Here is a 15,638-nt window from a genome sequence, read left to right as displayed (position 1 = left end):
GAAATTAAAGGGGTTTTTTTTTTGCATGTTTTAAATTTTCACTTATTCTAGTGTATCTGTTATCTCCTGCTAGAAACCAAATCACTTCAGAAGTTAGTCATTTAAAACAAGTTTTTTTGGCCATGATTCTGAGGATTAACAATTTTGGTTGGGCTCAGCCGAGCAATTCTTCTGGTTTCACTTGGGATCGATACGGCAGTTAGTTCAGCTGGGTCTGAATGACCTCAGATGACCTCACTCACAGGTGTGGCAGTTGCCGCTGGCCATTGGTTAGGGCATCTCATTCATCCTTCACAAGACCTCTTCTCCTCCAGGAATCTAAGCTCTGCCTTTACACGTGATGCTAGAAACACACCAGTTGGGCAAAAGCAGACGCTGCAAGACTTCTTGAGTTCTGACTCTGACAGCGTGGTGCCCCTTACCACGTTCTCCTGTCGTAGTAAAGCACTGACTCTGACCTAGCGCGGTGCCCCTTACCACGTTCTCCTGTCGTAGTAAGGCACTGACTCTGACCTAGCGCGGTGCCCCTTACCACGTTCTCCTGTCGTAGTAAGGCACTGACTCTGACCTAGCGCGGTGCCCCTTACCACGTTCTCCTGTCGTAGTAAGGCACCAGCCCAGCCTGAAGGAACGGGAAGGCATAGTGCCTGAAGATGGCGGGTCTTTGGGCGCTGACTTGCACACGCTTGGGTGTGAGTGGTCAGGCTGCGCCTGAGCCCGCCTCCCTTTCCACTGTGAAAGCGGGCTGTCGTGGAGCTGACTGCGCTGTGTTGTGTTTCTCTACTTTGACCATAGTGCTCGTTAACAATGTTAGTTAAAAAGCAGGCGGTCAGGATTTAATGGACATATAGGAAAACACCAGAGTAACTTAAGTACCCAGAGATGTAAATCACCACCTGTTTAAAGTTCAACTGAAGAACTGACGTAATGAATATATGAGTTATTTTATTCATCACCAAGCAAGTGGTTTAGCTTTAAAAAGAGAAAAGGAACTAATTTTTACACAACATGCCTGGCTGATGATTTAACTGATTTATTCCTCATCACAATTTTGTGACGTGGACCCTCGTCTTCCCATTCTCAGCTGAGAAAACTAAATTCAGTGGCCTCACCGAACTCACCTAGGCTGCGTCATAAGTAGCGTGGCTGTAGCTTGGACTCATCTTTCTGACTCTAAAGCCAATATTTTTTCCATTCAGCTTCCCAACATGAGGCATGAAAATGTAAAATTAACGAGTCAGTTTTAGCAAAGGGTTCATGAATATGCTGAGTCCTCTGCTGTCCGTTTCCACCGTGTATTTATATCTGGTGATTTTCAGTTGAGTGATTCTATGTGCATAATGAGGAAAGGAAGACAGGTGCTGTGTATTTTAAGTTCACGGTTGTAAGTCTTAACAAATGAAGAATTTTACTAAAGATGCTGAATGCCCTTTGTATGATACAACTCTGAAAATATTGCTATCCTACAGTTATATGTTCTAGTTACAGTGAAGAAATAATAGTAAAAAGCAGTAAAGAAATCTCTCTCACCCCCTGGAATTTACAAATTACGTTTGTCTGCCCAATTTAGGAAGCGCTATAGAAGCGAGGGGAGCCCTAGCCCTCGCCAGTCCCCGAAGCGCCGCCGTGAGCACTCTCCCGACAGCGACGCCTACAACAGCGGGGACGACAGAAGTGAGCGGGGTCTGTTCTGTGTCTGAGTGTGCACGCTCGTTTGCAGCCCCGAGGCCGTTCTCTGACGGGAGAGGGAGGTGATGGGTGAGGGGCACAGTCTTTCTTGCTCTGCGGCTTCGGAGTGTCTTCTGTGTGGCTGAAGGGTGGGCTAGAAGTCCCAGTGGCACTGTCACTTCCTACCATTGGCTGTAAGCCATGAAAGAGTATTTCATTATTATTTATATGAAACATGCAAGTTGGTTGGCTTGGTGACGGTGTGATTACTTTTATCCTTTTGCGTAGACGAAAGACACAGGCTCTTGAGCCAGGTTGTGAGACCTCAAGAATGTCACTCTCTCAGCCCATCACACTTCCCAGAAGACAGGCAGGGTAGATGGAAGGAGGAAGATCGTAAACCAGAGCGGAAAGAGAGTTCAAGGCGCTACGAAGAGCAGGAGCTCAAAGAGAAGGTCCCCTCTGCAGATAAGCAGAGGGAGCAGATAGAGCTCTCAGAGAGCTCAAGGCTCCGGGCCCAGGACGTGATGGGGCACCGCCCGTCCGAAGACCGAGACGTGTCTGATGGAGCCCACGATGAGAACAGGAAGAGAGTGAAAGTTCAGAAGAAGCCTATGAAGAAGAAGAAAGAGGACGATGTCGGAGTGGAGAGGGGTAACACAGAGACAGCATCCGAAGATGGGCAGGTGTTTTCGCCCAGAAAAGGACCGAAGAAGAAAAGCGTGGAGAAGAGGCACAAGCGACCCAGAGGTGAGTCTGATATTTCTGATGAAGAGGCAGCCCAGCAGAGTAAGAAGAAAAGAGGTCCGCGGACGCCCCCTCTGACAGCCAAGCAGGGGCTGGCTGGACTCTCCACTGATAAGGACATGACCGGGGAAGACCCTCACAGGAGAGAAGACACGGCGTTCAGTGACTGGTCTGATGAGGATGTGCCTGACCGCGCCGAGGTCCCCGAGGTGGAGCGTGCTGCTGCTACCCCTGGCAGGACGCCTTCCCCGTCTTCCCTCCCTCCTCCTCCTCCTCCCGTGGCTGCCGCTACGACTGCGCCTGCTCCTCTCGCCACTGCTGCTACTGCCGCCAGCACCTCTGCCACCACTGTCTCCGCTTCGGCCACCCCCGCCAGCACCAGTGAAGACGCACATAGGAGATGCCACAAAGCGCGCGCAGAAAGAGTGGAGGCACCCCATGTGACCGCAGATGACGCGCCACATCGCAAGCCGGTGGACCAAAAGAGGAGCAGCAGCCTCGGGAGCAACCGGAGCAATCGAAGTCACACGTCCGGGCGGCCGCGCTCCCCGTCCAGCGAGTCCGCCCATCGGAGTGGAGATGACCAAAGCGGTCGGAAGAGAGTCCTGCACAGTGGCTCACGAGACAGAGAAAAGACAAAGAGCTTAGAAGTCGCAGGAGAGAGAAAATCAAGAATTGATCAGTTGAAGCGCGGAGAGCCCAGTCGAAGTACTTCTTCAGGTAATGAAATGGAATTATAATCTAGCCAGTGTTTCCTATGTGAGCATAGTTTATACAAATTATTATTTTAAAGTAAACAGTCAATTGGTTACTTTATACCCTGCCCTAAATTTCAAGGAACTTAATAGAAATTTAACCGTCTTTCCAGAATGTTAGCTGTTGCCACATTAATACAACATTACGTACATAAAGATACATTCAGTGATGTCAGTCTGCTTAATATCAAGATTTTAGTAGTATATCTTGGTGGAAGAATTTATGTATTCAGCTCCCTTGCTGATGCCTAACATTTTAACCTTTCCGCTCTTCCAGCAACCAGTTGGTTCTCTTTTGACCACAGAAACTAAAGTAGGGGGCTAGGAAGGGATCTGATAAAGAATTGATTGATTCTATTAATGTTTAACCATTTTATGTACTTCTTTCTTTGAAGATATTTGTGGTTGTAGTGGAAATAGACAAGGAAACATTTAAAAATGTTATGAAACATTTTATGTGTTTTTAATATTTTTTATTATTAAAATCATCACTCAAGGACATGTCCATCAATCCTAGAGTTAGAGGAGGGAGAGAGAGAGAAATACTAATTGGTTGCCTCCCGCATGCACCCCAGCCGGAGTTCAAACCTGCAGCCTTTTGGTGTATGGGATGACGCTCCAACCAACTGAGCCACCCAGCCAGGGCCATTTTAGATACTTTTGCCCTTTGAGAGATCAGTTTTTTCTTAAATGTGTTCTTTGGATAAGTGGGAATAAATATAGAAAAAGATAAACTGTAGGCTTTAAAGGGCCCTAAAGTGAAGCATTTTATTTCTGTTTTACACATCAACTCTGTGTATTTTAGATCGCCGGGATTCAAGAAGCCATAGTTCGAGAAGAAGTTCTCCTGAGTCGGATCGACAGGTTCATTCTAGGTCCGGGTCATTTGATAGCAGAGATAGGCTTCCGGAGCGCGACCGGTATGAGCACGACAGAGAGCGGGACAGAGAGAGGAGGGAGGCCAGGCAGAGAGAGTGGGACCGGGACGCCGACAAAGACTGGTCTCGGAGCAGGGACCGGGATAGACTGCGGGAGCGGGAGCGCGAGCGAGACAAAAGGAGGGACTTGGACAGGGACAGAGAGAGACTCATTTCTGATTCCATGGAAAGGGACAGGGACAGGGACAGAGACAGAGAGAGAACTTTTGAAAGTTCTTCTCAAATGGAGTCTGTAAAACGCAGTGAAGCAAAACTGGAGCCCGAGCACGAAAGAGACCTGGAAGGCACTTTCCGAGACTCTGGAGCTTTGGAGAAAGAACGCCTGGACAAAGATCTGGCGTCTGTGCAGGGGTTCGAAGATGTGAATAAAGCCGAGAGAACTGAGAGTGTAGAGGGTGAGTCGTGCCTTCCTGTTTTTTTTACTGCTCCATTCCTGTTTAGATTTCATAGACATTTGCTTTTAAAAGGTAATCTGCTGATATGTACACACACCCCTCCATTGTGTTTTAGGGAAGTAGATTTTAAAAGGCACAGTCATGGCATGTTTTCTAGGGCTCTGGAGCACATGTACATGAAACAGTAGCACCACCTGAAACCACACTGAGTGATGCATCGACTGTGGAATGCTGTTTGCACTCCCCGTGCCTGTGCCTGCAGTGTGAGGCCCTGAGAAGCCCACAGCAGCCCTTCTGCTCAGCTCACTGGGCGCCAGCCGCACCCCTGCGCAGCGCCCCTCTGTCCTCGCCCTGCCTTCTCTGAAGGGCCGAGAGCTTCAGCCTTCTTTGTACCTGCTTCTCCATTGTCTCATGGACCTTTTCCTTTTGTCTTCTCATTTTTACTTAAACTGCAAGTCCCCATTTATGGACTGTTTCTTGTAAGAAGCCCTCTCTGCTAAAGGCCCTCACTCCTTAGAACTGACCTGGCACTTTGTTGGTACATCTTGTATGCTCCCTGTACCGTTACAACTTTATAGTCATTGGTTTCCTCGCCACTATCCCGTGCTCCTTTGTAAAGGGCCACAGCGCGTCATCTCCCTATCGTCACTGCCGTGGCCAGGGCGCACGCGGCAAACGGCTCGTCGGTGGGGATGCGTTTTGCCTGTACACACGCACGCCCTCGTTTTGTTCCTCGGCGGATTATAACCAAAGCGTAGCCTGGGTACCGGTAGTCATGGCTCCCCTGAGAAGTCTGGAAATCCTGGTTCCGCGGCGCCGTCCCGTTGCGAACACAGTGCTTACGCCGTTGCTCCGACGACAGGTCTTCTTCAAGACCCCAAGAAACTTCTGGGGTGCTTGCTATATAAGCAGTAATATCTCACTGTTCTTTTTGTTTGCCATATTGTAGCATTGGGCCCAGAGTAAATTCACATTCTTTTAAAATTAAACAGCCTTACGTCTTTTGGTTATCTGATTAAATATTCCCGTGTGCCATCTGTTACATACTCTTCCTGCCTGACAGAAACACTGTCTCAGCATTCTTCAATTACATCTTCCTCTCGTTTGAGTTTAGATAGCGTTGTTTGTGAGCCATAGTACTGATGGAGGTACAGCCTGGGGTATAATTGAACTAGTGATTATAAAAGTTCTCTTGTGACCATTTTTCTAAGTCATTCATTGGCTGTGGTCCTTGATAACATAGCATGGAAATTTACAGGTGAATTACCTTCTGTGAGATGAAGCATTTTATTCAACTAAAGTGGGAAAATGAGTGGGATAGACTTGAAAAATTAAAAATCCTATCATTTGCACTTCTATTTAGATTTATATTTGTATAGTGAAGTTATTAAAATTGGCTATCTTATAAGTGAATTGGGGAGGGTATAGGAGATTACTGTAGAATTTAATAGACTAGAAAATTACTAGAATGATTAGAAATGTCTCATAGTTTACTGTATTTGCTGCAAATTTTTATCATAAGGTGTGCTTTTGCATTTTGAAAACTAGTGTTGTAAATGCAGCCCAATGTACCGATGACTAAGGATTAGAGATATTAAATGTACTCTGTAATGTTAGGATAGTTTAAGGTCACAACTAATTCACCAGGAGACTAGGAGGTTGAGAGAAGTTGGTAAAATAAGGAAATAGAATATATACCACTGGTACTAATAAAAATGTGTTAAAATTGTATTACAGCATTCTCTATAAAATTACATTCACTAATTAAAGGGTAACAGCAGGACAGGGAAGATGAATTGGGAGATGCAGGGAGAACTAATGGTGCTTTTACATTTTACCCCATGCTGTACAGTCCTTCATATGAGCTAAATACTGTGCACTAAGATTTAAGTTTCAAACAAATTTGGTGAATAAATTTGCAAGTTTTTAAAAAACTAATGAGTTTAGGTGAAGACATGAATGTATCATTTTGAAGTTAGAAGATTTGTCTGGATTTACTTAAAGTTTTAGTGTAAAAATCAGCACCACATAACATTAATATGTTAGCTTTCATTTCTCATATTTTAACTGTAATCATATAACCTGTTTTGATACAGCTGTCCATATTGTGTTCTTGCCGTTAAAATTAAATTGGACTAATTGAATTTTCCAGTTTTTTGGAATTATCGAGTGTTTTGAATAATTAAAAATGTCACTTTCTAGCGAAAAGATGCTTTTCTAACTTTTTTAGTGTGCCCAGCCTCTGCGTCCTTGGTGTGAATTAGGTGTTCTTTCCTCTGATGCTCTCTTGACGTGAAATTGACTTGCAATCGGCAGGAGACTACGAGTGCAAGCCGGACGACGCACACTCCCTGGGCTCCGGTGCGGGCGAAGGCTACGAGCCCATCAGCGACGACGAGCTGGATGAGATTCTGGCGGGCGACGCTGAGAAGAGGGAGGACCAGCAGGATGAGGAGAAGATGCCAGGTGATGATGGGCGAGCTGCTGGGCTTCGCAGTTACGGGGGTTGAGGGGTGAAGGTGCTTTTGTTCCCTGTCCTGCTGTAGCAACTACTAAAAGGCAGTTAGAACCTTCCCTTTGTGTTTCAATTAACGTCAGAAGGCCAACAATGATGAAAATCATCATCAATAAAAATACTAAAAATGCTGTGCTCATGTGTAAGTAGACTTTGCCTATGAACTGGGAAAGACCTCATTTAAAATAGCAAAGCTGTCAGATGTCCTTTCCGGAGTTTAAGATTCACTTTTGAACACCTCGGGGTCTGACCGAACCCTGGTCGTCCAGCAGTGTTCTGGACGGTGGGCGTCTGCTGCGGCCCTTCACAGCTGCGGCCCACAAACCAGCCTTGGGGATGACTGTTCTCAGAGACTGGTAACAGTTGAAATTGCACTTCAGCACTAGTCACACACCTCTTTTTTCAGTGTTCTAAATTCAGTGATTATTTTTACTTACAGTACTTCACGCTTGCCAGAGCTCACTCTACTGACTGTGTCACTCTCCCCAGTTACTCTGGTCATTAATAATGAGTTTGGGGTTTGGCTTTTTTTTTTTTAAATCATGTGAGGATCTTTGGGTATATAGAATATTACATTTTATTTTTACTTAATTTGCTCTTATATTTCACAATTTTTTCTACTAATGTAGAAGGTGTGTATAATTGTTATCTGTATCATTGGTATTGTGTGTTTCTAAAGAGAACATTATTTTGTTAATTTCCTCACCTACTCCTTGTCAATGGATGGATTATTTGTTCTCAATATTAATAAGAGCAGCTGTCCATAATTATATAATTATGAAGTTATATAATTTTGAAGTTATATAATTTCATAATGAACCGTTTTTAAAAAGTAAATCTGTGTGTATTTGCACACACACGTGTGCAAATGAGATTCCTAGATTTAACCCGTGAAAGGACTCTGATACCAAGTTTCAAGCATCAGACCTATTATTCCTAGTGAAATAATGGAACTTTTTCATTGGGATTGCTCAAGCCGTTAAATGAGTTATTTATAGGAATCAGTTTGCTTGGGCTTTTGTGTGCCTGCCTGTTTTCTTTTGGGGAGAAAGATTTTTCTATATGTAAAGGTCCTTAGGTTCTAAATATTGGTGTTTATATAGAAAAGATTTCATCTTAAGAATATGAAATTTTTGGTTTAAAGTAATCGTTATTTAATGGTTTTCCATGTTTCACAGTTTACATTTCTCTATGGATAACAGGAATGCTGTTGCTTGGTATAAAAAGATTCCTGCTCTTTAACTCTTTGCAGACCCTCTGGATGTGATCGACGTGGATTGGTCCGGGCTTATGCCAAAGCACCCGAAGGAGCCGCGAGAGCCGGGGGCTGCGCTCCTGAAGTTCACGCCGGGGGCCGTCATGCTGCGAGTCGGGGTTTCTAAGAAGTTGGCAGGTTCCGAACTCTTTGCCAAAGTCAGAGAGACGTGTCAGAGACTTTTAGAGAAACCCAAAGGTGATTGCATTCTGCTTTGAGAGTCTACTGTGCGCCGTAACTGTTAAGATGCCTTTGAACGGGATTCTGTTCTGTTCTCACGTAGCACTTACAGTATTGGATCTATGTTTTTTTAATCCTCACCCAAGGATGTGTGTGTTGATTTTTTTTTTAGAGAGAGAGAGAAACATCAGCATAAAAGAAAAACATGGATTAGTTGCTCCTGTACACACTCTGACTGAGGATCCACAACCTTTTGGGGTTCAGGGCAACTCTCCAACTAACTGGGCCACCTGGCCAGGGATATATACGCATGTGTGCACGCACGCACACACATACATTACGTGACTGGATACTCTGGACAGATGGTCTAGAGAGTGTGCGGCCATGTAATGTGAAAAATGGAGACATTTATTGTATCTTATACAAGATACAAGAAACATTGTACACAGGACAGTGATGCCTCCGTCCCCTTCAAAGTAGGCACCTTGGGACCTCACACAGTTCTCCCAGTCGCCATCAGCTGCCCCGTCGTATTTTCCTGAATCTCATCGATGGCCTGAAATCTCTTTGCTTTCAAAAGTGACTTTAGTTTTGGGAAAAGCCCGAAGTCTCAGGGCACCAAATCTGGGCTGTAGGGGGAGCTGAGTTACCTGGGTGATTTGATGTTTCGCTAAAATTCTGCATGAGATGTGATGCATGAGTGGGCACGTTGTTGTAATGAAGCTGTGGAGGAATGTTCATGCTGAACGCAAAATTTGATGCAGATTCCTTGCTCTGCTTGCTCAGTCACTTTGAATGTGACGGCCACACAGTACGCATCTCACTCAGCGGTGTCTATGCCCCCACTGACTAGCACAGTGAAGTTGTCTTTGTTCACACATGCGCATTCCAGTCCTCTCCTTGGCTGCCAGGCGACATCTGTATTGTGCAAGCTGTTCTTGTGATATTAAAAATGGCTGGAGTTTTTCCGGACAGGCTGTATATACGTGTGCACATATATATACACACACACACATGCATATATACACACATATAAAAATATATGTATTTTAATTTAATTCCCATGGTGAGAATTCCTTTTTAAAATTTATTTTGAGAAAATTTTAAGCTCACAGAGGAAGTCATAGAAATAGCACAATGATCTTTATCGGGATTAATTTGAGTGAAGTACTCAGTGGATTATGCAGGGCTAAGTCCAGTGGAGCCTAGGGAAATGGACTAGGTCGTTCCATAGCTAAGCAAATTGGGTGTCTTGGCAAACCCTTTCTCCTGGGAAATGGGAATTCTACCCAAATACAATTGTGTAGGTTGAACATTTAACACAGTTGTTAAAAACTTGGCCTCTAGGCCAGCTGGTCTGGAGTCCAGTAGACATACCACTTACTAGCTATTATGTAGTCTTCCCGTGGTTGGTCGCCATCCTGAGCTGGGACCGTGCCAGCACCCACTTCACGTGATTGCTAGGAGCAGCAAATGGGTCATTACGAGTAAAAGAGCAGTTTCTGATGCGCAGAAAGAAATCCTGACTGCTACTCTTTAGTGTGAACACATTTTTATCACATTGATTTCAGACCTTTTCAAGGCGACGTTCCATTATTCCAGAACACTTCTGTGTTTAGTGTATGGATGTTTTTACACTGTTTCTCTTATCTAGCACCTGTCTACTTTTGGGCTGGCAGCTTATTAATACTTTATTGAAGGGGAGAGGGCATCAGAGGAAAGAAAGGGGGTAAAAGGGGAAAGCACATCATTTAATTCTGTATCATGTTCATGAAAATAAAAAAGTTTAGTTAAAAGAATTAAGCTTTTTCTAACATAAAATTGAAAGAAATTGTTTTCATAGTTTCATGAATCCATGTCCTTCCTTCCAGCTGTTAGCATAAGCAGTAAAACTGTTGATTTCAGTGTCCCGGTCAGTAAGCAGAGAATGTCTGTGTGTGAAACATACAGATTATAACAATGTATTTTAACCTGACAAGGGGCCGGAAGCTGCGGTCATTGCCCCACTCTCCCTTACTTGGTTGGCTCTGTGGTCTGAGGCAGGGAACTGCTGTGGGCATAAAGTGGCAGAATGGAAGCCTCAGGGTCTTACCACCACTAAGGCCACTTGCTCCTGTGGCTTTTCCTAATGGCATTTCAAGTCACAGTCTAGTTTGATTTCGCTCACTGCAGTATACAGTTTGACCCTCACTTAATGATGGCTTAATCTCAATAACGAAAATTGCTCTGAACACTCGGGGCCATTTTGATTGTTGTTTTGATTGTTCTTCGCCTGTCAGTCCTGAATGTTGCTGTGACGGCTTCGTCAGAGAGCTGGCGTAAGGTGCTGCACGTACGTTTTCTACGGGTCAGAACCTCGCTTCATTTGTGTCCATTGTCTTGTGATCTACTGTCACTAATCACGCCGTCGCCCAGACCACTGCCTGGCATGCAGCACTTGGGAAGCCACTGCCCCTAGTATTTTCCTGCTTTACTGGCCTGTGCCCGTGCCCCTGTCCCGAAGAAAGCGAGTGCCCACCGCCTATGTGACTCACGGAAATGTTCTCAGAGCCATAAACCCTTACCTGCCCGCAGGAGACGTGGTTCGCAGCTGGCCCTTGAGTGGCACAGGGTGGGCTGTGCTGTCCGCGTCTGTGAGCACCGTCCGCGAGCACAGTCAGCCCGCCGCACCCCTGGCTTCACATTCGCAGGAGCAGGGACTTGAGCATCAATCCTCTGCAGGTTTTGTTATTCTTGGGTGTCCTGGAACCAGTCCCCCACCATAAACACTAGGGAACAGCTGAGTTATGGAAGGGTCAGAAGTGTCAGGGAAGTTCTGACTGTCCGGTGGGTTGGTGGCCCCCCAGTTCCTGGCTGGTTCAAGGGTCAGTTGTTTGCTGGCATTGAAATTGCTTTTGTCTGGCTCTTCTGATTGTCGTGAGATTGAGTTCTTTTGAGCTACTCTTTTTCCAGTTATTTTGTTTCCTTTGTTTTTCTTGTATTTAAGTGTGTGTTTGATCTTTCTAGGGAGGTTTGCAAGTATGTGTTGATGACTCCAATGCAAAGAAATTTGTCTCCATGAGCAGTGTTCAGGGATAGCACGGATTCAACGCCAGTTTCTTCTCTGCTTGTATCTGGAGGGGAATGGGAGTTGACGGTGTTTTTTAGTCCTGTGCATACACGGCTGTCACTGTGTGGCTGAGACATTTGTGTCTCTGAGAACCCGAGGAACTGCCTTTCTCCTGCACGGGTCCTGGGCCAGCTGCGGGGGTCCTGGCAGAGCTGGCGGTGGAGCCCGGGCACTGTTGCTTTAAGTTCCTCGGGTGGCTCTAGTAGATGCCAGAGTTCGCGGACTGGTTTTGAGTTTTTCTGATTTATTTACGCTTTTCTTATGTTGTATACCCGTTGACTACACATACGACTTACTGACCAGGTGTATTGCCTGAGGCTAGTTTCTCACTGATTAAATGGCCTCGGCTCTGCAGTTCAGAAAGGGCCAGGGAAACACGTAGTGTGGCTTATTCTCAGCCAGTGTGTCTGTTCCGTTGTCACTCAGGTGTCGCTCACGGCTTTCCTCTGTGGGCTCGCACACTAGGCTGCCCGGTCAGGTTGTGTCTCAGCAGAGCCGGCACCGCGGGGCCCTGCCCACCTCGCAGAGTGCTCGCTTCGGAGTTACTGCTCTTTCTGTGGTTTATTTTGATTACTGACTGGCCCTGGTCCGTTATTTTAACTTCCTTTTTGTCTGTTTTTAATGTAGCCCCTTATTAAATCTGTCCTTGATTCATCAGTTGGTTTTTTTTTAAGTTTGAAGTACTTTTCCCTACCTTGGTGTCATGCCTGAGAACTAAGTGACTTCAACTTAATACCCTGCCCAGGATTTCGTAGTGACCAGATCTAGGACGGACGGTGCAGACTGTCTGACTAACACCTAGTCGCTTTCCGAACCGATTTTGAAGAGGTCACAGTCTGCAGTCACATTATTACACCTGAATCTTGCGACGGTAAAGTCCTGAAATCTGGAACTTTAAGCAGTAGTGGGTGGGATGCAGTGCTCTCCACTTGACTTCACTGATCCTTAACTTGAACTTTTCTGCCCAGTCCTAGTTAGTGATCAGTGTCTAGATCCTCTCTCCCAAGTCTGCATTTCCTATATCTTAAAGTGGCTATCGGAATGTTTATTTCTGTTTCAGACTAGTGGAGAATAGATTGCCTTTTATATAAAATAATTTTCATTAATGTTATTAACTTTGATAAAGTATAGACTTTGTGGCATATTCATCTAAGCAGTTGATTAACATGCTTATAAGGAAAACTTAATGCACGTTTATTTATTTTTTTTTTGACAGATGCGGACAGTCTTTTTGAACACGAACTGGGGGCTCTCAACATGGCTGCATTGCTGCGGAAAGAAGAAAGAGCGAGTCTTCTTAGTGATCTCGGGCCCTGTTGTAAAGCCTTATGCTTCAGGCGCGACTCCGCCATCCGCAAGCAGCTGGTCAAAAACGAGAAGGTACTGTGGTCTCCCTGGGACAGGAGCAGAGTGTGTGTTGAAGCTGCGCGAATGGCACGGTTTTCACTTCACTGCTTTACGGCAGGTCACCGTCTCGTCTGTATCTTTGAGTTCGGTTTTCTAGTGTTTTACACATGTAAAAAAAGTCTGTTATAACTTAGAATACTCTTCATTTTACTTGAGCATTTTATTTTTGTTGAGTATTAATTTGTTATTCAACAGCTGATGTATAAAGTTTAAAATACTTTATGTGAAATATTTTTTAATTTTATTGTGAACAGTTTCTTTAGCTAATAAACCAACTAGAACTTTATTTAAATTGAAGCTTGAGGAAAAATATTCCCCAGGATATCACGAGGATATTTACAGAAATAGTGTTTCTTAGATTGTATCATGTTGAAAAGAGAGGGAAATAAATGCAAGTGATTGTACATAAGCATTTACTTGAGAAGAATAAAGGGAACTGCAGTCTAAGAGAAGTAGAAATTAGTTTATATTTAGAAGAGATCTGATCATGAAAATTGAAAACTTCTCAGGCCTTTAAAATTAAGATCTGGGACTTTTATTTGGGGGCGTGGTAATTGGTGGGCATGGGTAGTCAAGGTAATTTTTTTAAAGATGAGCAAAAAATGAATAAAGCTGGAAGGTGCCCACTGCCTGATTTTAAGAGTTCTGTAAAGCCACGGCACTCGAGACACCGTGGTCAAGAGTGTGGGGGCGCACTCTGAGCGGTGGGGCGAGGCGGGGCCCAGAGGGGGGCCCACACAGATAGGACTGGCCAGTTGCGGGGAGAGATTTTAAAAGTTTGGGTTTTTTAAAATTAGACTTTTTATTTTGAGATAGATAATTGACTTTTAAAATTTAAAAACTTTATTCTGTGACAGAGACTGAGAATGCAAAGACAAGTATATTGGGAGAAAATATTTGCCAATCACATTTTTTAAAAAGAGCTTGTATACAAAATATACCGAGGACTCAAAACCTAACAGTAAGGAACTAGCAACCCCGTTCTTCTGAACGAGTGGAAGGCTTGAGCAGACCCCCACCCGAGAGGATGCCTGGGCGTCTGATGAGCACACGGAAAGGTGCCTGGTATCACTAGCAGTTGCAGGTCCAGGAGAGACCGGGACCTCCCGCAGATAGCTGAGAGCGTGTAGCAAAACTTTATGACAGTAACTCCCAGCAGTGCCGACGCAGCTTTACGTTACAGTAGCAGAGATACAGGCTGTAGTCCGGGGAGGAGGGGGCTGCTCGTGTGCTTGCTGGCGCAGTAGACGGAGTCTGTTCATGGAGCCCACGCCCAGGGAGCGTTAGCGCCCCAGCAGGAGGGTGCAGGGCCTGGGCTTGTCCTCAGAGAATTCGTGTGAAAGGACGGCTGGGTTAGCGGGTAGCTCCACCAAAGACAGTGTATTTCTGCAGGTCGAAGAAGTAGGAACTGTTGGCGTTGTTGAGACGATTCTTCCATTAAGCAAGATTGCTTGCTTTTCTAAGATTCTTCAAGTCTGAAAACATTTCCCAACTTTGCTTTTAAATACCCAGTGTGGCTAATGTCCACCTCAAGTTAATTTTTCGTAGAACTTCTGTACTTTTGTTAGAAGTCAGCCCGTCTTTCTTACTGTCCGTCGATCACGGCCATCTTTTGAACAAGCTTTCGCGCTCCTCACAGGGCACGGTGAAGCAGGCCTACACGGGCGCGCCGGTGGTCGACAACGAGCTGCTGCGGCTGAGCCTGCGGCTGTTCAAGCGGAGGAGCGCCTGCCGCACCCCGGGGCCCGACAAGGCTGAGGACGGCAAGCTGGCACCGCCCGGCGAGCAGGAGCTGTGCGTGTCCTGAGCCGGAGGTTCGGCGCTGTCGGGGCCTTCTGCAGCGGTGCGTGTTCTTTCCCGAAGGTCTTTGGTTTCCGTGAATGTTCCTGGGACAGCGGCAGAACATGCTTGTCACCCACGCTACAAGAGTGAAGGACAGGTCGCTCTGAAGCTTCAAGGCGGTAGTTTGGCTAAACTAAGATGTTACACAGCACGTAGTACTCGTGAAAAACGGTGAGAAAGCAAGAGTCTGTAGTCTGTTTTGTGGATGTTGTTAAAACTGAGGTTTGGGAAAACGGTTGTCACTGCTCTTCTAGTCTATGGAGATTTTTCTGAAAAGGAGCCACTGGCATGTTCTGGATCATTGCTGGAGAAACTGCAGTGTGATTCAGGACCTGTGTCCACAGAGCTCGCGCACGCATGCACGCACGCCGTGCGACACGGTGCCACACGGAGCGGGGCGCTGGTCCTGCGCTGGGTCTGCGGCAGCGCCCCGCAGGACGGAGCCGAGAGACTCTTTTCCCTTGCTGGACGTCCAAGAAAGTTACTTAAGGGATCTTTGTTTTTTTAAAATATATGTGTGTTGTTACAATGTATATTGAATGCATTTGGAATCTAAATGGTTGTGTTTGTTACCAGAGACTGTCTACTATTTTTATTTTTAATAAATATGCCGTCTTCCCTTTTCTTGTTTTACATTTACTTTGCTTTTCAGTAGCCTTATTCCTGGTGTTCTGAAACGTTTGCCATCAATATTACACGCTTCGTACCTCAAGTATTTTACTTAAGTCCTTACTATTGGACAGCTGTCAACGATGTGCGATTGGAGACATGCTTCCGTGAGCGCTCGCTAATGCTCGAAGCGAACCAAGAGTTGATGGGGCTGTCAT

General features: G+C 45.4%; 1 protein-coding gene across 6 annotated transcripts in view; it reads left to right on the top strand.

Moving 5' to 3' along the window:
* Nucleotides 1-15,434, top strand: part of ZC3H13 (zinc finger CCCH-type containing 13) — a 43,400-nt gene extending 27,966 nt beyond the window's left edge. For 4 of the 6 annotated variants that reach the window (XM_053916474.2, XM_053916473.2, XM_053916471.2 and 1 more), the window contains 7 exons: nucleotides 1,571-1,683; nucleotides 1,957-3,135; nucleotides 3,976-4,503; nucleotides 6,820-6,969; nucleotides 8,271-8,471; nucleotides 12,779-12,942; nucleotides 14,609-15,434. In XM_053916474.2, the coding sequence (XP_053772449.1) occupies nucleotides 1,571-1,683; nucleotides 1,957-3,135; nucleotides 3,976-4,503; nucleotides 6,820-6,969; nucleotides 8,271-8,471; nucleotides 12,779-12,942; nucleotides 14,609-14,776 (2,503 nt within the window). In that variant the 3' untranslated portion in view covers nucleotides 14,777-15,434. The remainder of the gene's footprint in view (nucleotides 1-1,570; nucleotides 1,684-1,956; nucleotides 3,136-3,975; nucleotides 4,504-6,819; nucleotides 6,970-8,270; nucleotides 8,472-12,778; nucleotides 12,943-14,608) is intronic. The other 2 variants (XM_024568544.4, XM_053916472.2) reach the window with 1 other exon arrangement.
* Nucleotides 15,435-15,638: the final 204 nt, after the last annotated feature.

This window comes from Desmodus rotundus, chromosome 13 (assembly GCF_022682495.2).
Source record: "Desmodus rotundus isolate HL8 chromosome 13, HLdesRot8A.1, whole genome shotgun sequence".
NCBI lineage: Eukaryota > Metazoa > Chordata > Mammalia > Chiroptera > Phyllostomidae > Desmodus > Desmodus rotundus.
The sequence above is the reverse complement of the archived record's forward strand: the minus strand, read 5'-3'. Positions and strand labels throughout refer to the sequence as shown.